The 18,353-nt window shown below is 42.4% G+C and overlaps 2 protein-coding genes across 3 annotated transcripts; one reads left to right on the top strand and one right to left on the bottom strand.

Moving 5' to 3' along the window:
• Nucleotides 1–583: 583 nt before the first annotated feature.
• On the bottom strand, nt 584–5,846 carry ciao1 (cytosolic iron-sulfur assembly component 1). Of its 2 annotated transcripts, none has more exons than XM_062998285.1 (7): nt 5,628–5,846; nt 3,866–4,014; nt 3,232–3,343; nt 2,171–2,262; nt 1,885–2,074; nt 1,709–1,790; nt 584–1,139 (listed from the first exon to the last, which is right to left on the bottom strand). In XM_062998285.1, exons 1-7 carry the CDS (start codon nt 5,764–5,766, stop codon nt 905–907), a joined length of 999 nt encoding a protein of 332 aa, XP_062854355.1. In that variant the 5' UTR covers nt 5,767–5,846; the 3' UTR covers nt 584–904. The 2 variants fall into 2 exon arrangements, with proteins under 2 accessions (XP_062854355.1, XP_062854356.1); XM_062998286.1 differs by having other exon boundaries at nt 2,171–2,259.
• A 3,567-nt stretch (nt 5,847–9,413) lies between these two features.
• Nucleotides 9,414–13,493, top strand: tmem127 (transmembrane protein 127). The gene is made up of 4 exons (XM_062998284.1): nt 9,414–9,498; nt 10,701–11,000; nt 11,885–12,049; nt 12,152–13,493. Exons 2-4 carry the CDS (start codon nt 10,760–10,762, stop codon nt 12,460–12,462), a joined length of 717 nt encoding a protein of 238 aa, XP_062854354.1. The 5' UTR covers nt 9,414–9,498; nt 10,701–10,759; the 3' UTR covers nt 12,463–13,493.
• Nucleotides 13,494–18,353: the final 4,860 nt, after the last annotated feature.

The raw sequence follows: 18,353 nt of genomic DNA, 5'->3' as shown, positions 1-18,353 counted from the left end.
GGTTTGATCGCAGTACCGGGTCATTTTTCTGCCGATGATCGTGCATAATAATAAGTCCAGTCTGTTGAACATAAAAATATTTTGTAAAGACTGACTGACTGATTGTGGCCTGGTGGTCCAGCAGGGTGTGGAGTCTGGAATTTGGCATGTTATTTTCTCCCATTTTAAAAACATACAGAAGCATCTCTGCTGTGCTATCCACTTGTACAGCGCCTACACAGATACATGATTGGCTGTGTCTGTAGCGGGGAGGGATAATGGTCAAGCAAAGACTCCTCATTGCTGCTGCAATCATGGTCTCAAAGCGGTCCATATGGGGATCCGAATCGCGCACAGAAAGTCATGCTCTGACTCAGATTATTCCCTGTCTCATTGTGTAGGCACCAGCGATCAGCCTGCGTAGGTCGTATCTGCTACAGTTATGAGGAATCCCCTCTGGCTCTCCCACCCTTGGACGAGCCACTTGTTGTCCATGTAGGTGTCCGGCTGGCCATTAGCAGAGCTGAGATTCGAACTCATTAGGTCACACTGGTGAGCTATTCCTGTACAATTAAAATGCACTAAACAAATAACAGGCCACATGACAAATTTTGACATTTATTTAAAACCATGACGATCCTGTTTACATTTGTTTTTCAAAATAAATGTTTATAAGTCTCAAAAGAGCTCAAACTCTTGCTTAAGCTTTCAACAAGTACTGCCAGAATGTGGTACAGACTTACAGAAACATTAAATGGAATAAAGTAAATCTGTATAAATGTTTATAGTCTTATTTCATAAACACAAAACATTTTAGCAGAAGTTATACACAGCTTGTAACCAGACTGACTGGATTCTGTTCAGCTCTGTAACTGAGTGCTTTACTAGTCCAGTGTAGACCCAGAACGAGGATCCTCTCACCACGTTAAGCATCTGACTGGTAGTTCCAGATAGCGATTTCTCCATCGTCACTGCATGTGGCCAGCACACCGGCTACCTTCGGATTCCAGGCCACACAGTTCACATCTTGGCTATGAGCTTTAGGGACGTGAGCTGATAGATTAAACACGGGCTGCTCCGGATCTGATGTTACGTCTTCCTTAAAGACACGAACTCCATCGTCGCCGCATGCTGTAGCCAGTGCCCCCGTCAAACGGCACCTATACACAGAGGAGGGTAACACGGCTTACAAAATACAGATACATAGCCAAAACAAGGTGGACACGTACAATGTTTGTTTGTTTATTAGGATTTTAACGTCATGTTTTACACTTTTGGTTACATTCATGACAGGAAACAGTAGTAACTCATTACACACAAGGTTCATCAGTTCACAAGGTTATATCGAACACAGTCATGGACTATTTAGTATCTCCAATTCAACTCACTCGCATGTCTTTGGACTGTGGGAGAAAACTGGAGCACCTGGAGGGGAGAACATGCAAACTTCACACAGAAAGGACCCAGACCGCCCCCCAGTTTAAGATGGTGTGCTGTGTGTTTTATCACTGTGCCACCTGAGTGCCAGCTTTGTTCATTGTGATTTAAGTTCATCTACTTCCTATTGTTTCACAGTTTAATGAGACAGATAAAACTGTACTTTAAAGTCTTTGGAAATAATGACTGAATGAAATTGCTAAGAGGTAACTTCGACTATAAACATAATAATACCTTTAATCAATCTGCATTAAATTTCATACAAAATATTGAAACCTGCACTAATACTTACCATGCAACATCGTACACGGTCCGGTTGTGAAATCCAGACAAGGTACACACACATTTCCATGAACCATCGACAGAACCATCACCTGTATCAAAATTTTACACACTGAGATTAACAAAAAGGCTTTTTTTAAACTAATTTTTTCACATTTTTGCATCTATTACTGAGATCTCTCTCACCTGTTGCACAGTCTTTCCATATTTTCACAGTGCGATCGTCACTGCAGGAGGCCAGTCTCTTTCCCTCAGGGTCGAAAGAAAGACTCCACACTGTTGATGTGTGTCCCTCCAGGGTTGCACGGCACTCCCAGTCGTCATCATCTTCTTTATAAATGCACACTTTGTTATCATAACTGGCAGAAGCCAAAATCTGTACACAGAAACAGTTCAAGTCCTATGAAAGTTTGTCATTTCTCCAGCAGTATTTAAACAGAACAGTATAAGTAAATGGGGACAAACGCTATACCTCTTGTGTGGGGTGCCAAACAACATGTTTCACATCCTGTGTGTGTGAATTTACCACACTAACACACTCATACTCCTCCTCCTCATCTACTACTGGGTGAAAAGAAAGAAAGAAAAAAAAAGAAAGAAAGACAAAGAGATAGAGATTGTATTTAAAAATCTGTGTATGTGCACCCATAGTATTAGTATGAAGGGTCAACAATAACGTTATTGGCTTAGGTTATTTTATTCATTTATTTATTTAATTAGGATTTTAACATGTTTTACACTTTGATTACACTCATGACAGGACAGGTACAGTAGTTACAGACAGTTCAAGTTTAATGTCAAACACTTGGACAATTTTGTATCTCCAGTTCACCTCACTTTTGTACTGAGAGAAGAAACAGGAGCTCCCAGAGGAAACCCACACAGACGCGGGGAGAACATGCAAACTCCACACAAAAAGGACCCGGACCTCTCCACCTAGAAATCAACCGCAAGACCTTCTTGCTGTGAGGCGACAGTGCTACCCACCAAGCCACCGTACCACCCTAGGTTATACTAAGGTATATTATTTCATTTCATTTTCATCCAGAATCACTGAGCACAGGGGGAAAAAAGACCATGTACAGGGCTCCAGGACCAGTTTTCTTCTGTCTTTTCATCAATTTTGAACGTCCAATACTTGGTAATGTTATATGTAACAATTATATGGAAATTGTTGTACCCTACTCCTGACTGATACCTTCCAACAATGAATTCCCTCTGATGCTTTATTAGCTTTTTGCTGTCAGCTGCAACAAAGTAAATGTTAGCAAAATCCTACTAGTAAAGCTCACTTTATTTGATAAAAGATACTGACAATACTAATTTAGCATGAGCTTGAATGTGATTGGCTCATTTTAAACACGGTTACACAGAAGTTGTAAACAATTATTGTCCCAGTTGTTTTCATTTTTTATTTATATTTTTCCTCTTTAAATTATTTCAGTTTGTTTTTCAATAGATTTGTTCAGATTATACATCACATTAATGGTGGAAATAAATCCATTTAGACACCCATTGAGGAGTCATACACACCTTCCCATATCCAGACACTTTTATCTCTGCTGCAGGTAGCCAGTAAGTTTCCAGACGGCGCCCAAGCGACACACTTCACCTCGTTCTCATGTCCTTCTAACACTGTGAGGCACTAAAGAAAGACAGATCAGAAATGTGCCTTTACTGCAAACTCTACAAGTTTAATTCAAGTGTATAATGTTTGACAAAAAAGAGTCACAAATAAATAGAAAACCAAACACAATGAATAATAATTTCTTATACCTCTTTAAATAAACACTGTACAATTTCATGCACATCCACCTAATAGTTTTATCGTTTTTAATGTGTATTATTAGTATGTTTAGTTTTACTTTGCCCATTAATCATGCAACAGTGTTAAACATGTGTTTACAAACAGGATGTTACTACTAATGATGTATATTAATAAATAAACTAAACAGATGCATTTCTAAATGATCATGATCAATTAGCATTCCGTTTTACATTAAATACAAATGAGTGTAAGCAGTAGTTTATAATCCTTTAATCAGTATCATGTACTTAATTAGCAATACTCATATGTTGTCTGTGCTTGTTGCATCTGTACGTTTGAGCTGGATCTGCAATTTATTACACGTTGACTTATTTGCCTTTCCATATTTACTTACTTTACCTCAAAATCATTGTCCTTCTTCTTCCAGATACACGTCGTGGCATCAAAGCTAGAAGACGCAAGGTAACGTCCACAGGGTGACCAGGCAATTTTTCGAACGGTTCGCTGGTGTCCATCTGACAGTACACACTTACATTCCCAACTGTCTCCTGTGTGAATAACATGAAGACAAAATAACTAAACAGCAAATGACAGATATTTCAGAGTCATCAGCCAATGACGTGGCATTTGAGAAATGCAATTTCTGTACACGAAAAGTGTGTGGCTGAAACAGCCAAGCTACTACGTGGTGAACTCGTTAGTGCACTCTCAGTGCCAGTCCCAAGTCCAGATAGAAATAAGAGGGCTGTGTCAGAAAGGGCATCGGGCATAAAAACTGTCTGGTATGTGGACTAGATCTGCTGTGGCTAACCCTAAATACAAGAGCAGTCAAAAAAGAAGTTGCCCTATACTTTCTGAATTTGTTGAATGTTACAATTTATTTACTTATTAGGATTTTAACGTCATGTTTTACACTTTTGGTTACATTCATGACAGGAAACGGTAGTCACTCATTACACAAGATTCATCAGTTTACAAGTTTATATCGAACACAGTCATTGACAATTTAGTGTCTCCAATTTACCTCAGTTGCATGTCTTTGGACTGTGGGAGGAAACCGGAGCACCCGGAGTAAACCCACGCAGACACGAGGAGAACATGCAAACTCCACAAAGAAAGGACCCGGATCGAACCCAGGACCTTCTTGCTGTAAGGAGACAGTGCTACCCACAGTGCCACCCATAATATATTTTTTACATTCACATTTTCTGCATTTAGCAGACAGTTTTATCCAAAGCAGTACTGCGACAGTATATAATCTAAGCAATTGAGGGTTAAGGGCCTTGCTCAAGGGCCCAACAGTGGCAACCTGACAGTGGTGGGGCTTAAACCAATTCAATTACGAGTCCAGTACCTTAACCACTAGGCTACAACTGCCTACAGATTAGTATTTCCAGTTAGCCTGACTGCACATGTTTAGACCGTGGGAGGAAACTGGAGCACCCGGAGGAAATCCACACAGACACAGGGAGAACATATAAACTCCACACAGAAAGGACCCGAAGCCAGGACCTTCTTGCTGAGAGGCGACAGAGCTACCCACCGAGCCACCCATGATATTTTTTTATATTCACATTTTCTGCATTTAGCAGACACTTTTATCCAAAGCGACTTACAGAACTGTGACAGTGTATTATTTAAGCAATTGAGGGTTAAGGGCCTTGCTCAAGGGCCCAACAGTAGCAACCCGACAATGGTGAGGCTTAAACCAGCGACCTTTGGGTTACTAGTCCAGTACCTCAACCACTTTAACCACTAGGCTACAACTGCCAACAGTTTAGTATTTCCAGTTAGCCTGACTGGAAACCAGAGCACCCAGAGGAAATCCACACAGTCACGGGGAGAACATGTAAACTCCACACAGAAAGGACCAAACCCACGACCTTCTTGCTGCAAGCCACCCATGATATTTTTTACATTCACATTTTATGCATTTAGCAGACATAAATGCAGGGTTAAGGGTCCTGCTCAAAAGCCCAACAGTGGCAACCTGACAGTGGTGGGGCTTGAACCAGCGACCTTCTGGTTACCTTAACCAGTAGACTACACCAACTGACTGTTTGCTAGTAATTAGAAAGGTAAAGTTCACTCTGTTTATAAAGTAAGTTATAAATGTGCCAGTGATGAGTGTATGTGAGTGAGTTTGACCGGTGCTCTCTACCCTCTCTCCCCCAGATCCGGATCGCTCGGTCTCCGCCGCAGGAAGCGAGCAGCGCGCCGGTCGGGCTCCAGGCGACAAACCAGCAGCGGGCATCAGGATGGGCACTGAACCGGTGTACCAGCTGCAGCGTGTCCTTCATCTCTACACAGATAGAAAAGCGAACTGTTTGAGTCTGGTTCGTTACAGCAGCCGGACTTTTGCAAAAGACGGTTGTTTATCAGATGCTTCCGACTTCCTGCACGTTTCCACCCTGTTCTGCATGAGTCTGGATGTTATTGCGCCACCTACAGGTTCAGCAGGGTAACAACAGTCCTCACTACAGCACTGTTACACAACCTGTAACCTCTCCATCCAGCTCTGTAAATATACACCGACTAGGCATAACATTATGACCACTGACAGGTGAAGTAACACTGATTATCTCTTCATCACGGCACCTGTTAGTGGGGGGGGGGGGGGGGGGGGGGTATATTAGGCAGCAAGTGAACATTTTATCCTCAAAGTTGATGTCAGAAGCAGGAAAAATGAGGATTTAAGTGAGCCAAATTGTCAGAGCATCTCTTGTATCTCTCCTGCAGCTGTTGTGGGGTGTGTCCCGGTCTGCAGTAGTCAGTATCTCTCAAAAGCGGTCCAAGGAGGGAACAGTGGTAAACCGGCGACAGGGTCATGGGCGGCCAAGGCTTATTGATGCACGAGGGGAGCGAAGGCTGGCCCGTGTGGTCCGATCCAACAGATGAGCTACTGTAGCTTACCTGGGGAACACATGGCACCAGGATGCACTATGGGAAGAAGGCGAGCCGGCGGAGGCAGTGTGATGCTTTGGGCGATGTTCTGCTGGGAAACCTCAGGTCCTGCCGTCCATGTAGATCAGGGGTCCTCAAACTTTTTAACCAAAGGGCCAGATTACTGTTCTTCAGTGTTTCGGGGGGCCGGACCACGGGTGAAATAGTAAACACACCCAAAAAAGCTATTTACTATGTATACTGGATGTATTGTCTGTGCTTTGTATAATTGTACTTCATAATGGTAATGCAGAAATGTTATTTATTTTAATAATTTCCATTATCCTACCTCATACAGTGTTTCCTTAAAAAAATCAGTGTGAACTGTGAGCCTGCTTTTGCCTGATGAGAGTAAGCGTCAGGTTCCATATTTGTTACTGCCAGTCATAATAGCTAATGAATGTTGATCAGTGAGTCTGGATCTGGTTGGAGATTTAAGGTGTTTCAACTTCGAAAAAGTCTGCTCACAGATGTAGATGCTCCCGAAAACGGTAGTTACTTTGAGTGCATGTTTTATTGAGATCGGGGAGCAATGGAAAGAGAAGCATAAAAATTAAACAATCTCCGGGAGCAGGACGTTAAAACATTTCAAAACTGGCCCCCGACTCAGCCAGCGGATCTCAGTAAAGCACATCTTCAGCTCAGACAAGAACTCCTGAAACTGCCTGTAGTTAAGAGCATTAGCTTTAATGAAATTAACACAGGACACGAGGATTTTCATAACGAAATCCCACTTAACTGCTTTGCAACACAGTTCAGTGGCTGCGGTCACTCATCTCTCCATTGATGCGCCAATCACTCCCCTCATGCTTGGAGCGCCACCCGTTGGATCGCTGCCGTATAATCTACTGAGACTCCGGGTGGCCAATTTTTGTTTCCTCTGTTATTTTTTCCCCCGTTATAATACTGAGTTCGCGGGCCGTAGTTTGATGACCCCTGATGTAGATGTTACTTTGACACGTACCACCTACCCATGGCTGGATTACTGACCGGGCCAGTGGGGCCAGCGCCCAGGGGCCCTTGAGGTCAGGGGGCCCCGGGGGGGCCCTGGCCCAAAACATTTTGCGATGCCTATCAACATTTATGATACAATATATTTTTATTTCCGAGGGCCCTCCATTTTAAGGATCCTCTGACTATTAGGGACTTTGACCCCAGGGCCTCTTGGGGGCCCTAGCCATGCTTTTGGGGCCCCTAGCCATGCTTTTGGGGCCCCTAGCCAACTCTTTGCCCAGGGGCCCAGACTATCCTTAATCCGTCCTTGCACCTACCCAAGCATTGTTACAGACCATGTTCACCCTTTCATGGAAACGCTATTCCCTGATGGCTGTGGCCTCTTTCAGCAGGATGATGCGCCCCGCCACAGAGCAAAAATGCTTCATGAATGGTTTGAGGAGCACAACAACCAGTTTGAGGTGTTGACTTGGCCTCCAAATTATCCAGATCTTAATCCAATCGAGCATCTGTGGGATGTGCTGGACAAACAAGTTCGATCCATGGAGGCCCCACCTCACAACTTACAGGAGTTAATGGATCTGCTGCTGACATCTTGGTGCCAGATACCACAGCACACCTTCAGGGCTCTAGTGGAGTCCATGCCTCAATGGGTCAGGGCTGTTTTGGCAGCAAAAGGGGGACCAACACAATATTAGGAAGGTGGTCATAATGTTATGCCTAATCGATGTATACACTTGTACTGTACAACAAAATTATTTCTTCGCATATCCCAACTTGTTTGGTCAGCCATCAAACAGCGCCCCTGGAGCAGAGAGGGTTAAGGGCCTTGCTCAACACCATAGCTGCATGGCAGAGCTGGGATTAAAACTCTCAACCACAGTTTTCGAACGGTTGATAGCCTAAAGCCCTACCCACTAGGCTACCAGTGTCCCCATTTAAAGGACAAAAATCATCGTTATCTGTTGCACTGCAGCTTTATCCTGGTCAGGGTCGTGGTGGGTCTGATCCATTGTGCAAAAGGCAGAAAACACCACATTCAGGTCTCCATAAATGACAAAAATAAATAATTAAATTACTTAATAATACATACATCAGTGAACACAAGATTGACATTTTCTGCATTTAGCAGACATTCATAAGACACAGCAGCGCTGATGGAGTTTTTAAACACCTCACTGTCACTGCTGGACTAAGAATGGTCCACCAACCAAAAATATCCAGCCAACAGCGCCCTGTGGGCAGCGTCCTGTAACCACTATGAAGATAGCAAAGATGTCCAACTCAAACAGCAGCAATAGATGAGCGATCGTCTCTGACTTTACATCTACGAGGTGGACCAACTAGGTAGGAGTGTCTAATAGAGTGGACAGTGAGTGGACACGGTATTTAAAAACTCCAGCAGCGCTGCTGTGTCTGATCCACTCATAGCAGCACAACACAGACTAACACACCACCACCATGTCAGTGTCACTGCAGTGCTGAGAATGATCCACCACCTAAATAATACCTGCTCTGTGGTGGTCCTGACCATTGAAGAACAGCATTAAAGGGGGCTAACAAAGCATGCAGAGAAACAGATGGGCTACAGTCAGTAATTGTAGAACTACAAAGTGCTTCTATATGGTAAGTGGAGCTGATAAAATGGACAGTGAGTGTAGAAACAAGGAGGTGGTTTTAATGTTATGGCTGATCGGTGTATGCCAGAGAGAAAGACTTTTGATCACGATGCTCCACACAGCTGATGGCGGTGATGCTCTCTGGAGCCGCTTCACCGGATGAAGAAGAACTGAAAGCGGAAGCCTGAAGAGGAAAAAAATACACGGAAGCTGAGCGATCGGCAGCTCTCTTTGTTTGGATATTAATAGTAAATATGGTGATATTTTAGTTACGAAGCTTTTACTGAGTTGAGATATTTTTAATCTCGTCGTTTAATATTAGTAATTATATGTAGGTTTATTTAGGAGGCCTGTCAGCTCCTCTGTAATACTCGGTTGGAGTAGTTAGCTTGTAGCTGTGAAGCTAAGCGCTCGGCCTGTGAGATTATAAATCTTTATTATAGCTGTTAAATCTTTATCAGATTGTTTTATTTTCTTTATGGAAGTTTCCGCGTGTAATCAGATCTGATCATACAGGTGAGTCTGGGTTTACCTGTGGGAGCATGTTTCAGGATTAAAATCACTTTAATAAACGTTTAGCTAAACCGCTCGTCGTGTTTTCAGCTAATCTTGTGTGTAAATGTAAACAAAGAATCAGAATCTTTATTATTCACCAAGTATCAGATAAACACCAAATTTCTCTTAGTGCAGGTGTCAACATATATACATCTAATTATATAATAGAAAAATACCAATATGTATATATTGGTTATAATCTATATTATTATCATCTACATATATTATTATTATTAGCTGTACATTACCACTATACTACTTATTCATACCTATATCAGATATTATATTTATTATATATATATATATATATAACAGTATATATTATTGGTCATATTGTCTATGAACATACCCATAACCGATATATTGTATATATTTATATTTCTATATTTATACTTCAACACCGATCAGCCATAACATTAAAATCACCCTCTTGTTTCTACACTCACTGTCCATTTTATCAGCTCCACCTACCATATAGAAGCACTTTGTAGTTCTACCAGCACAACACACACTAACACACCACCACCATGTCATTGTCACTGCAGTGCTGAGAATGATCCACCACCTAAATAATACCTGCTCTGTGGTGGTCCTGTGGGTGTCCTGACCATTGAAGAACAGGGTGAAAGCAGGCTAAAAATGTAGAGAAACAGATGGACTACAGTCAGTAATTGTAGAACTACAAAGTTCCTGTATATGGTAAGTGGAGCTGATGAAATGGACAGTGAGTGTAGAAACAAGGAGTCTAAGACGGTAAACCGAATATACCATCATTACCGCCCAGCACTAACTCATACTTATGTACTGTATATATATCGGTTATAATCTATATTATAATTATCTACATATATTATAATTATCTGTATATTACCACTATTATACTCATTCATACCCTTATTTGATATTATATTTATTATATACATAACAATGTATATTAGACAATGTATATTATTGTTCATATTGTCTATAAATATACCCGTAACTTATATATTTATAACTATAACAATATTTTTATTTCTATATTTATACATATATATCTGTATATATTGTTTATAAGAAAAGATACACTACTGCTCCTATTGGAATGAGGATGTAAGATAATTAAGTAAATGTAAGTGGAACAACGTGATGATCTTTTGCATTCATTTTTTTTTCATTATCAGTATTTCAGGACGGTGATCTCCAGGTCGAGCCCCGCTCAGCAGTGATATTAAACCGGTGAATGATGTACGCCTCGGGGGGAACAGCTGTACCCGGAGCGAGGAGGAGGCGAGGTGGACCCGCAGTGCCCAAACAGCCGGAGCGAAGTCTGGCCTCGGCTTTACCCGGTGCCCTGTCCATCACTGCCCTCTGCACTGCCCTGGCTGAACCCGCCTGGCTACACGTACACGGTGGTACCTGCCCCAGACAGGAGCTCGGTGTGGCAGATGTGCTCGGATACATAGACGAGAAACTGCTCGAAGGTAAATGTTTTAATATCGGCTTTTCTATTTTAATACTGATACTAATAACCCGATCCTTAAATATCGAGTGAGTACAGATAGCTAAACTCTAACATAATTAGGCTTAATTCTGGTAATTATAGCATTTCAATCTTTCATTAACAACTGCTAAAAGGGAAGGTTGACCAGTAGCTGGTCATCACATACTAAATTACATTTTGGAATATTTACTTTAACACACAATCACTTAAGCCAAGTCGTTTATTATGTAAATAATATTTTGTATTATTTGTTGTTGATTTAGAGCATCTGATAAAATCTAGAATCCATGTATGAAATGCCGCATTAGGGATGCAAAATTGGGCAATTTCTTTTAACCAGTAACCAGCTCTCATTTAGTCGAAGGTTAACCAACAGGCATATCACATTCAGTGCTGTTTTATTCATTCTCATTTATTTCAACAAGCTTATCCCAGCTTTTCAATGGGCACAAGGCACACAGTAACACCCTGGATGGGGCGCCGGTTCATCGCAGGGCAGACATACATACACACACACACACACACACATGCACAGACCCATTCAGTAATTCAGTGTCTCCAATTAACCTGACTGCATGTTTTGGACTGTGGGAGGAAACCGGAGCTCCCATTTATTTGTTTTAAATGACAATAGACTTAAGACGCAACCTAAGTATTGCCGTATAAATAGGCTCAATGTGCTGATACAGCGTTAAAATCAATCAAACAAACAAACTGTAGTTATAGAGATATTATTTATGCTATATACTTAGTTGTTACTGCTGTAAAAATGCCTAATTTAAAAATGAACAGATGGACCAGTTAAAATGCACTGTTTAATATTTTAGATAATTAACAATTTTCTTTTTGTTGTTTGTCTGTCAGACTACTGTATTAATTCCCAGACCATTCTGCTGCTGAGAGTTATTGCTGCCTTCTGTTTCCTGGGTATTTTATGTAGCCTGACAGCTTTTCTCCTGGATGTGTTTGGACCCAAGCACCCTGCTCTTAAGATTACACGCCGATATGCCTTTGCTCACATTCTTACAGGTAGTGAGCATGATACGTCATCATAAAATAGTTCAATATAATTAAAGCGATGTGTTTAAAGGTGTTTGTCTAAATGTGTTTGTTTTGTTTCGAACCGTTTAGTGCTTCAGTGTGCCACAGTGATCGGCTTCTGCTACTGGGCATCCGAACTCATCCTCACGCTGCAACAGCAGCACAAAAAGTATCACGGCTCCCTAATCTACGTCACATTCGCCATCAGCTTCTACCTGGTGGCAGCAGCTGGAGGAGCTTCCATCCTCGCCACGGCTGCTAACCTGCTCCGTCATTACCCCACCGAGGAGGAGGAGCAGGCTCTGGAACTGCTCTCCGAGATGGACGAGAGCAGTGAAACCTATCCAGTTGACTATGATATTGCCAACCACTTCCAGCCTCCCCCGGCTTACTCTCCCTGAAGAAAAAAAAAAAAAATCCCTTTTTTGTGTGTATATACCGCCAACAAACGCTTTAGATACCACTCTTAGCTTCTCAAGAAATCATGGACTCGGTGACGGATTCTATTTGACATTCATAAATCACCTGCATTTAAGCCGGATATTTTATATTTATACGTGCGGAAATTTGCTGTTGTCTCTGCCTACATATCCAAAACAAGAATTCTGCTGTTAATTCAGAGCGTGAAGGAAATGGTTAAGATTGATGGTGAACTTCTGTAATTGGTGATAATCCTAAAAATGGGAAATTCCAGATTCTAAATCTGCTGAGTAATAAGTTAGACATTGTTAGACATAGTCTACGTACGTGTTTTGGACCGGTTGCCTATCAAGCCCGGCTTTACAGACCCATCAGCAAAACAACCTGAATAACAGTCGTCGGTGCTATTGTTTTAAAACACCATCTTACATGGTAATGTATTAGCGTTTGCTTACACACAGACCAGCCCAGTAGTCACCCAGAAATTGCACTAGGTCCAAACCTAGGATTAAACCTAGTAGGATAATCCGCTAGCACACCAGAATCTCGTCTCTCCTATAGGTCGGCTGGGCGCCCTCTAGACTGCCTTGCTCATAGTGTTTCCGGCTGGCACCTGATCCGCCATGACCCTGACCAGGATACGGTGCTTATTGAAAATAAATAAACTCTGCACATATGACTAATCGATACAAAAATATCTGCAGACAAAATTGACCTCCAGTCTGCTGGGTGGAAAAGACCGGACTAAGAGGTGGGGTTACTTAGGGTACCTGTACAGAAAGTGGAGGAGCGCAGAGATCGGGGCATGGCTCTCTGTTCGAGAAGCTGACCTCATTCAAATCCACCGAAGTATGGGAGAATAAGAATGAATTGGTAGGAGGGAGTGTGTGTCAGGCAAACATACACCCTCCTTAGACGCCACCAGGGGTCTTCAGCAGCGGATTGGCTATGCTAAATTGGGAGAAAAAGGGGGTAAATGCATAAAAAAGAATTGCATGTGGCAAAGAGGTAACTGGTCAACAGCAAAGTTAATCTTTTTATCAAATGGTTTGCATGTACAGTGTATCACAAAAGTGAGTACACCCCTCACATTTCTGCAAATATTTTATTATATCTTTTCATGGGACAACACTATAGAGATAAAACTTGGATATAAGTTAGAGTAGTCAGTGTACAACTTGTATAGCAGTGTAGATTTACTGTCTTCTGAAAATAACTCAACACACAGCCATTAATGTCTAAATGGCTGGCAACATAAGTGAGTACACCCCACAGTGAACATGTCCAAATTGTGCCCAAAGTGTCAATATTTTGTGTGACCACCATTATTATCCAGCACTGCCTTAACCCTCCTGGGCATGGAATTCACCAGAGCTGCACAGGTTGCTACTGGAATCCTCTTCCACTCCTCCATGATGACATCACGGAGCTGGTGGATGTTAGACACCTTGAACTCCTCCACCTTCCACTTGAGGATGCGCCACAGGTGCTCAATTGGGTTTAGTCCATCACCTTTACCTTCAGCTTCCTCAGCAAGGCAGTTGTCATCTTGGAGGTTGTGTTTGGGGTCGTTATCCTGTTGGAAAACTGCCATGAGGCCCAGTTTTCGAAGGGAGGGGATCATGCTCTGTTTCAGAATGTCACAGTACATGTTGGAATTCATGTTTCCCTCAATGAACCACAGCTCCCCAGTGCCAGCAACACTCATGCAGCCCAAGACCATGATGCTACCACCACCATGCTTGACTGTAGGCAAGATACAGTTGTCTTGGTACTTCTCACCAGGGCGCCGCCACACATGCTGGACACCATCTGAGCCAAACAAGTTTATCTTGGTCTCGTCAGACCACAGGGCATTCCCGTAATCCATGTTCTTGGACTGCTTGTCTTCAGCAAACTGTTTGTGGGCTTTCTTGTGCATCAGCTTCCTTCTGGGATGACGACCATGCAGACCGAGTTGATGCAGTGTGCGGCGTATGGTCTGAGCACTGACAGGCTGACCTCCCACGTCTTCAACCTCTGCAGCAATGCTGGCAGCACTCATGTGTCTATTTTTTAAAGCCAACCTCTGGATATGACGCCGAACACGTGGACTCAACTTCTTTGGTCGACCCTGGCGAAGCCTGTTCCGAGTGGAACCTGTCCTGGAAAACCGCTGTATGACCTTGGCCACCATGCTGTAGCTCAGTTTCCGGGTGTTAGCAATCTTCTTATAGCCCAGGCCATCTTTGTGGAGAGCAACAATTCTATTTCTCACATCCTCAGAGAGTTCTTTGCCATGAGGTGCCATGTTGAATATCCAGTGGCCAGTATGAGAGAATTGTACCCAAAACACCAAATTTAACAGCCCTGCTCCCCATTTACACCTGGGACCTTGACACATGACACCAGGGAGGGACAACGACACATTTGGGCATAATTTGGACATGTTCACTGTGGGGTGTACTCACTTATGTTGCCAGCTATTTAGACATTAATGGCTGTGTGTTGAGTTATTTTCAGAAGACAGTAAATCTACACTGCTATACAAGCTGTACACTGACTACTCTAAGTTATATCCAAGTTTCATGTCTATAGTGTTGTCCCATGAAAAGATATAATGAAATATTTGCAGAAATGTGAGGGGTGTACTCACTTTTGTGATACACTGTATATGCGTGAGAGACCATTTCTTTAAACAGGTTGGTTTAACATTGCATGCTTAACCATGCACCAGTGTAAAACTGAAGTAAGCATATGAGATTCTGACTGCTTTTAGGCACTTTACAGAGGGCCTGGGAGACTATGTTTCATTTACTTTACCTTTCTCTCCTTGTTTAATATAATACAGGTCCCCCATCATCCCACCTTCACATTCCACATATACAGTAGATGCTTCAATTCTTGGGCACCACTATCTTAAATGCTGTGTTTCAGTTTGGATATAAAGTCTATCTATCTATCTATTTCCTCGGCTGCTCCCGGTAGGGGTCGCTGGCGGATGGTGATCCGCATTATTGATTCGGCACAGATTTTACGCCAGATGCCCTTCCTGACACGACCCTCCCTATTTATCCGGGCTTGGGCACTACAACGCACTGGTTTATGCATCCTAGTGGCTAGGTACCTATAGGACATGGCTGCATGTTTTTGGACTGGGAGGAAACCGGGGCACTCGGAGGAAACCCACGCAGACACGGGGAGAACATGCAAACTCCGCACAGAAAGGACCCGGACCGCCCCACCTGGGGATCGAACCCAGGACCTTCTTGCTGTGAGGCGACAGTGCTACCCACTTAGCCACCATGCTGCCCAGTTTGGATATACAGTCTTGTTCATGTCATTTTGGCCCATAATAGTTTTTAATAATCACTGTAACAGGTTGAAGGTCTATGCACCAGTGACCCACCCAAATCGACCGCTCTTATTTCACTGGTATTGTTCTGAGAGGGGGTGATCGGGTTCTTATTGTAAACACTGGCTTTCTGCTCTGCACCACACAGATTGTTTATGTTCATTTTTATGTGCTTTATATTTTAGAACATTGTACAGTGTACATAAAACTCGCCAAACGTACTTTTTAATTGAAGCCAATCAACGTCAACGTTTTATTTAACAGGATTTAGCAGCAGGTTCATCTCTGATCAGGTCTTGAAAAGTGGAAGTTCTTTGATAATATTTTCCCTTTATGGTTATGTGATGCTTCACAAAAATGTATATGTATATACCCCATTCAAAACACATTATTTATTAAGTCAGTTAATTAAGTTTGGTTAATTGCTGTTGTCTTTTCGTAGCATAGTCGATTTGATCTAATTCATTAGTTGTGGTTTTTCTGTTGTGTGTTCGTTTACAGTTACAATTTTACATCTAGCTCATTTAGATCACGTGCTGTAGTAATGCTGGGATTTAATGCAGGCAGATTACACATTTTGTGGCCATATTCATATCACAGACTGCTTTAGATTTAGAAGCCTAAATTGCTTATGATTATTTACATTTTTCTATTTCATGGTGTGACCTTGTAACTGTAAACAAGTACAACTGAGTTGTGCACACTTCGCTTTCATCTTTGTAATGGGGTGCCAAAGTTCTGCCACGTCTCATTTCTTTCTGTAATTGTATCAAGATGTAAAATAAAGGGTTTGGTGATTTTTTTGTGGTACCACGGGTGGTAGGTGTAATTTCTTTGTAGTGCTGTACAAGATCCTAATAACCAGCATGTATCAGCTATAAAAACTCCCAAGTTAGCACCGCACTATTGATTTAAGTTCGGAGGCCAGATTTGTTGAAATTGTTGTAAAAGAAAATGACTCAACAAGTCGATTTAAACCAAAAGCATCACCCTATTGAGACTTGGATTCAAAATTGCACCCAAAAATCAAGGTAAAATATTGAAATCACAGGCTGATCCAGTTTGTGTGAATTTTATCATGGAAACTCATAGTGTGACTCAGTTGTGTGTATAGCCCTTAACATCCTCCAACATCTGGGCTTGTTCCTGATGAGACCAGTGCCCAGACCTGGATCAGGGCATCAGGAAACTTCTGGACAGTCTGTGGTGCTATTAGTCGGCGTAGGATGCCCTGACAAGTAACTTCCCAGAGGTTATTAATTATTAATAATTGAAAGTATTTAAAGTAATAAGATTATCTGACCATAAATGCATTTGTTCGTTTTCTGGTTAAACAGTAGCAGTTTATTTATTTAAGTTCATTAACATAGTTGCATGATTATTGTTTCATTTGTCAAATATTTAATATTTAAACCCCCTACCTTATACACATTGCCATCGTGCCACCAATTACATGAAATTAATTAATAATAACGGACATGCAGGTGTCCGTATGGCCCGTGCTGCTATCCTGCCATCCTACCAAGTGTCCTCTTTTTTAAAAACCAAAATATGGTCGCTTTATATGAACTGGATTCAGGTCTGGGGAACATGAGGCCATCCAAGAACTGTCTACACACTTTGCACATGAGGCCAGGCACTGGTTGCACCAGGAGGAACCCGGGGCGCACTGCACCATCATCTGTCAATAACTCTGAAAATTACATCCTGGTACTTGACAGAGTCAGGGTACCATGGGCTATTACATGGAGGTTTGTGCGACCCTCCAAGGATATGCCTTCCCCAGGCCAAACTGGTCATGCTGGATGATGTTTTGGTGTCTCCAGACTCTTAAACGTTGCCATGGTGATGGTGGACGCTGGCGCATCTGGCTGCCGCTACCGTTATCGTATTTTATCATATTTTATTGTAATTTTATCGTATTTTCTTTTCATTTTTATCTTTGTACATACTCATGTTATTGCTACCGCTCCTGTTGCTTTATTTCTTTTTCATCGGATAATCTCAGCGCCTGTTGGATACTAAAAGACTGTGGTGTGTGTGTGTTGGATCATTTTAAAAGACGCGGACGCTGGTACGTCTTCTTCACATCCTGAAACGGTCTGGATTACAATTTACAGTTACGTGGTGAACGGTGGGTGAGTTTTCCTGCGATCGGCACAATGTTGAACTATTCTGCTGACCAGCTGATGAAGTTCAACAATTACACTACTCCATCGTGTATTCTAGTCATCAAACAGCTTGGACTCCTTCGCCGGCCTCGTTATATTCACAGGGGCTCCCGGAGAAAGCTTGTCCCAGTGAGAGTAAGGAACTGCTCGGATGGTAAAGTGGGGTTTTCTAGGCATGCGCCGTATACTCCCAATGGAGTATCTCCGTGTAGTCTCGAACCGCGTTACACCTGGCTGGTACCTGTGGTTCCTGATCAGCCCGCTACACACCTCCAGCCACGGCAGAGACTCCGAGCCAGAAACAGAGGAGTTAATACTGTCAATCTCAGAGCACTGGAACACACACCGTTACTGCAGTCTCATTCTG

The sequence above is a fragment of the Trichomycterus rosablanca genome, chromosome 7 (assembly GCF_030014385.1).
Source record: "Trichomycterus rosablanca isolate fTriRos1 chromosome 7, fTriRos1.hap1, whole genome shotgun sequence".
NCBI lineage: Eukaryota > Metazoa > Chordata > Actinopteri > Siluriformes > Trichomycteridae > Trichomycterus > Trichomycterus rosablanca.
The sequence above is the reverse complement of the archived record's forward strand: the minus strand, read 5'-3'. Positions and strand labels throughout refer to the sequence as shown.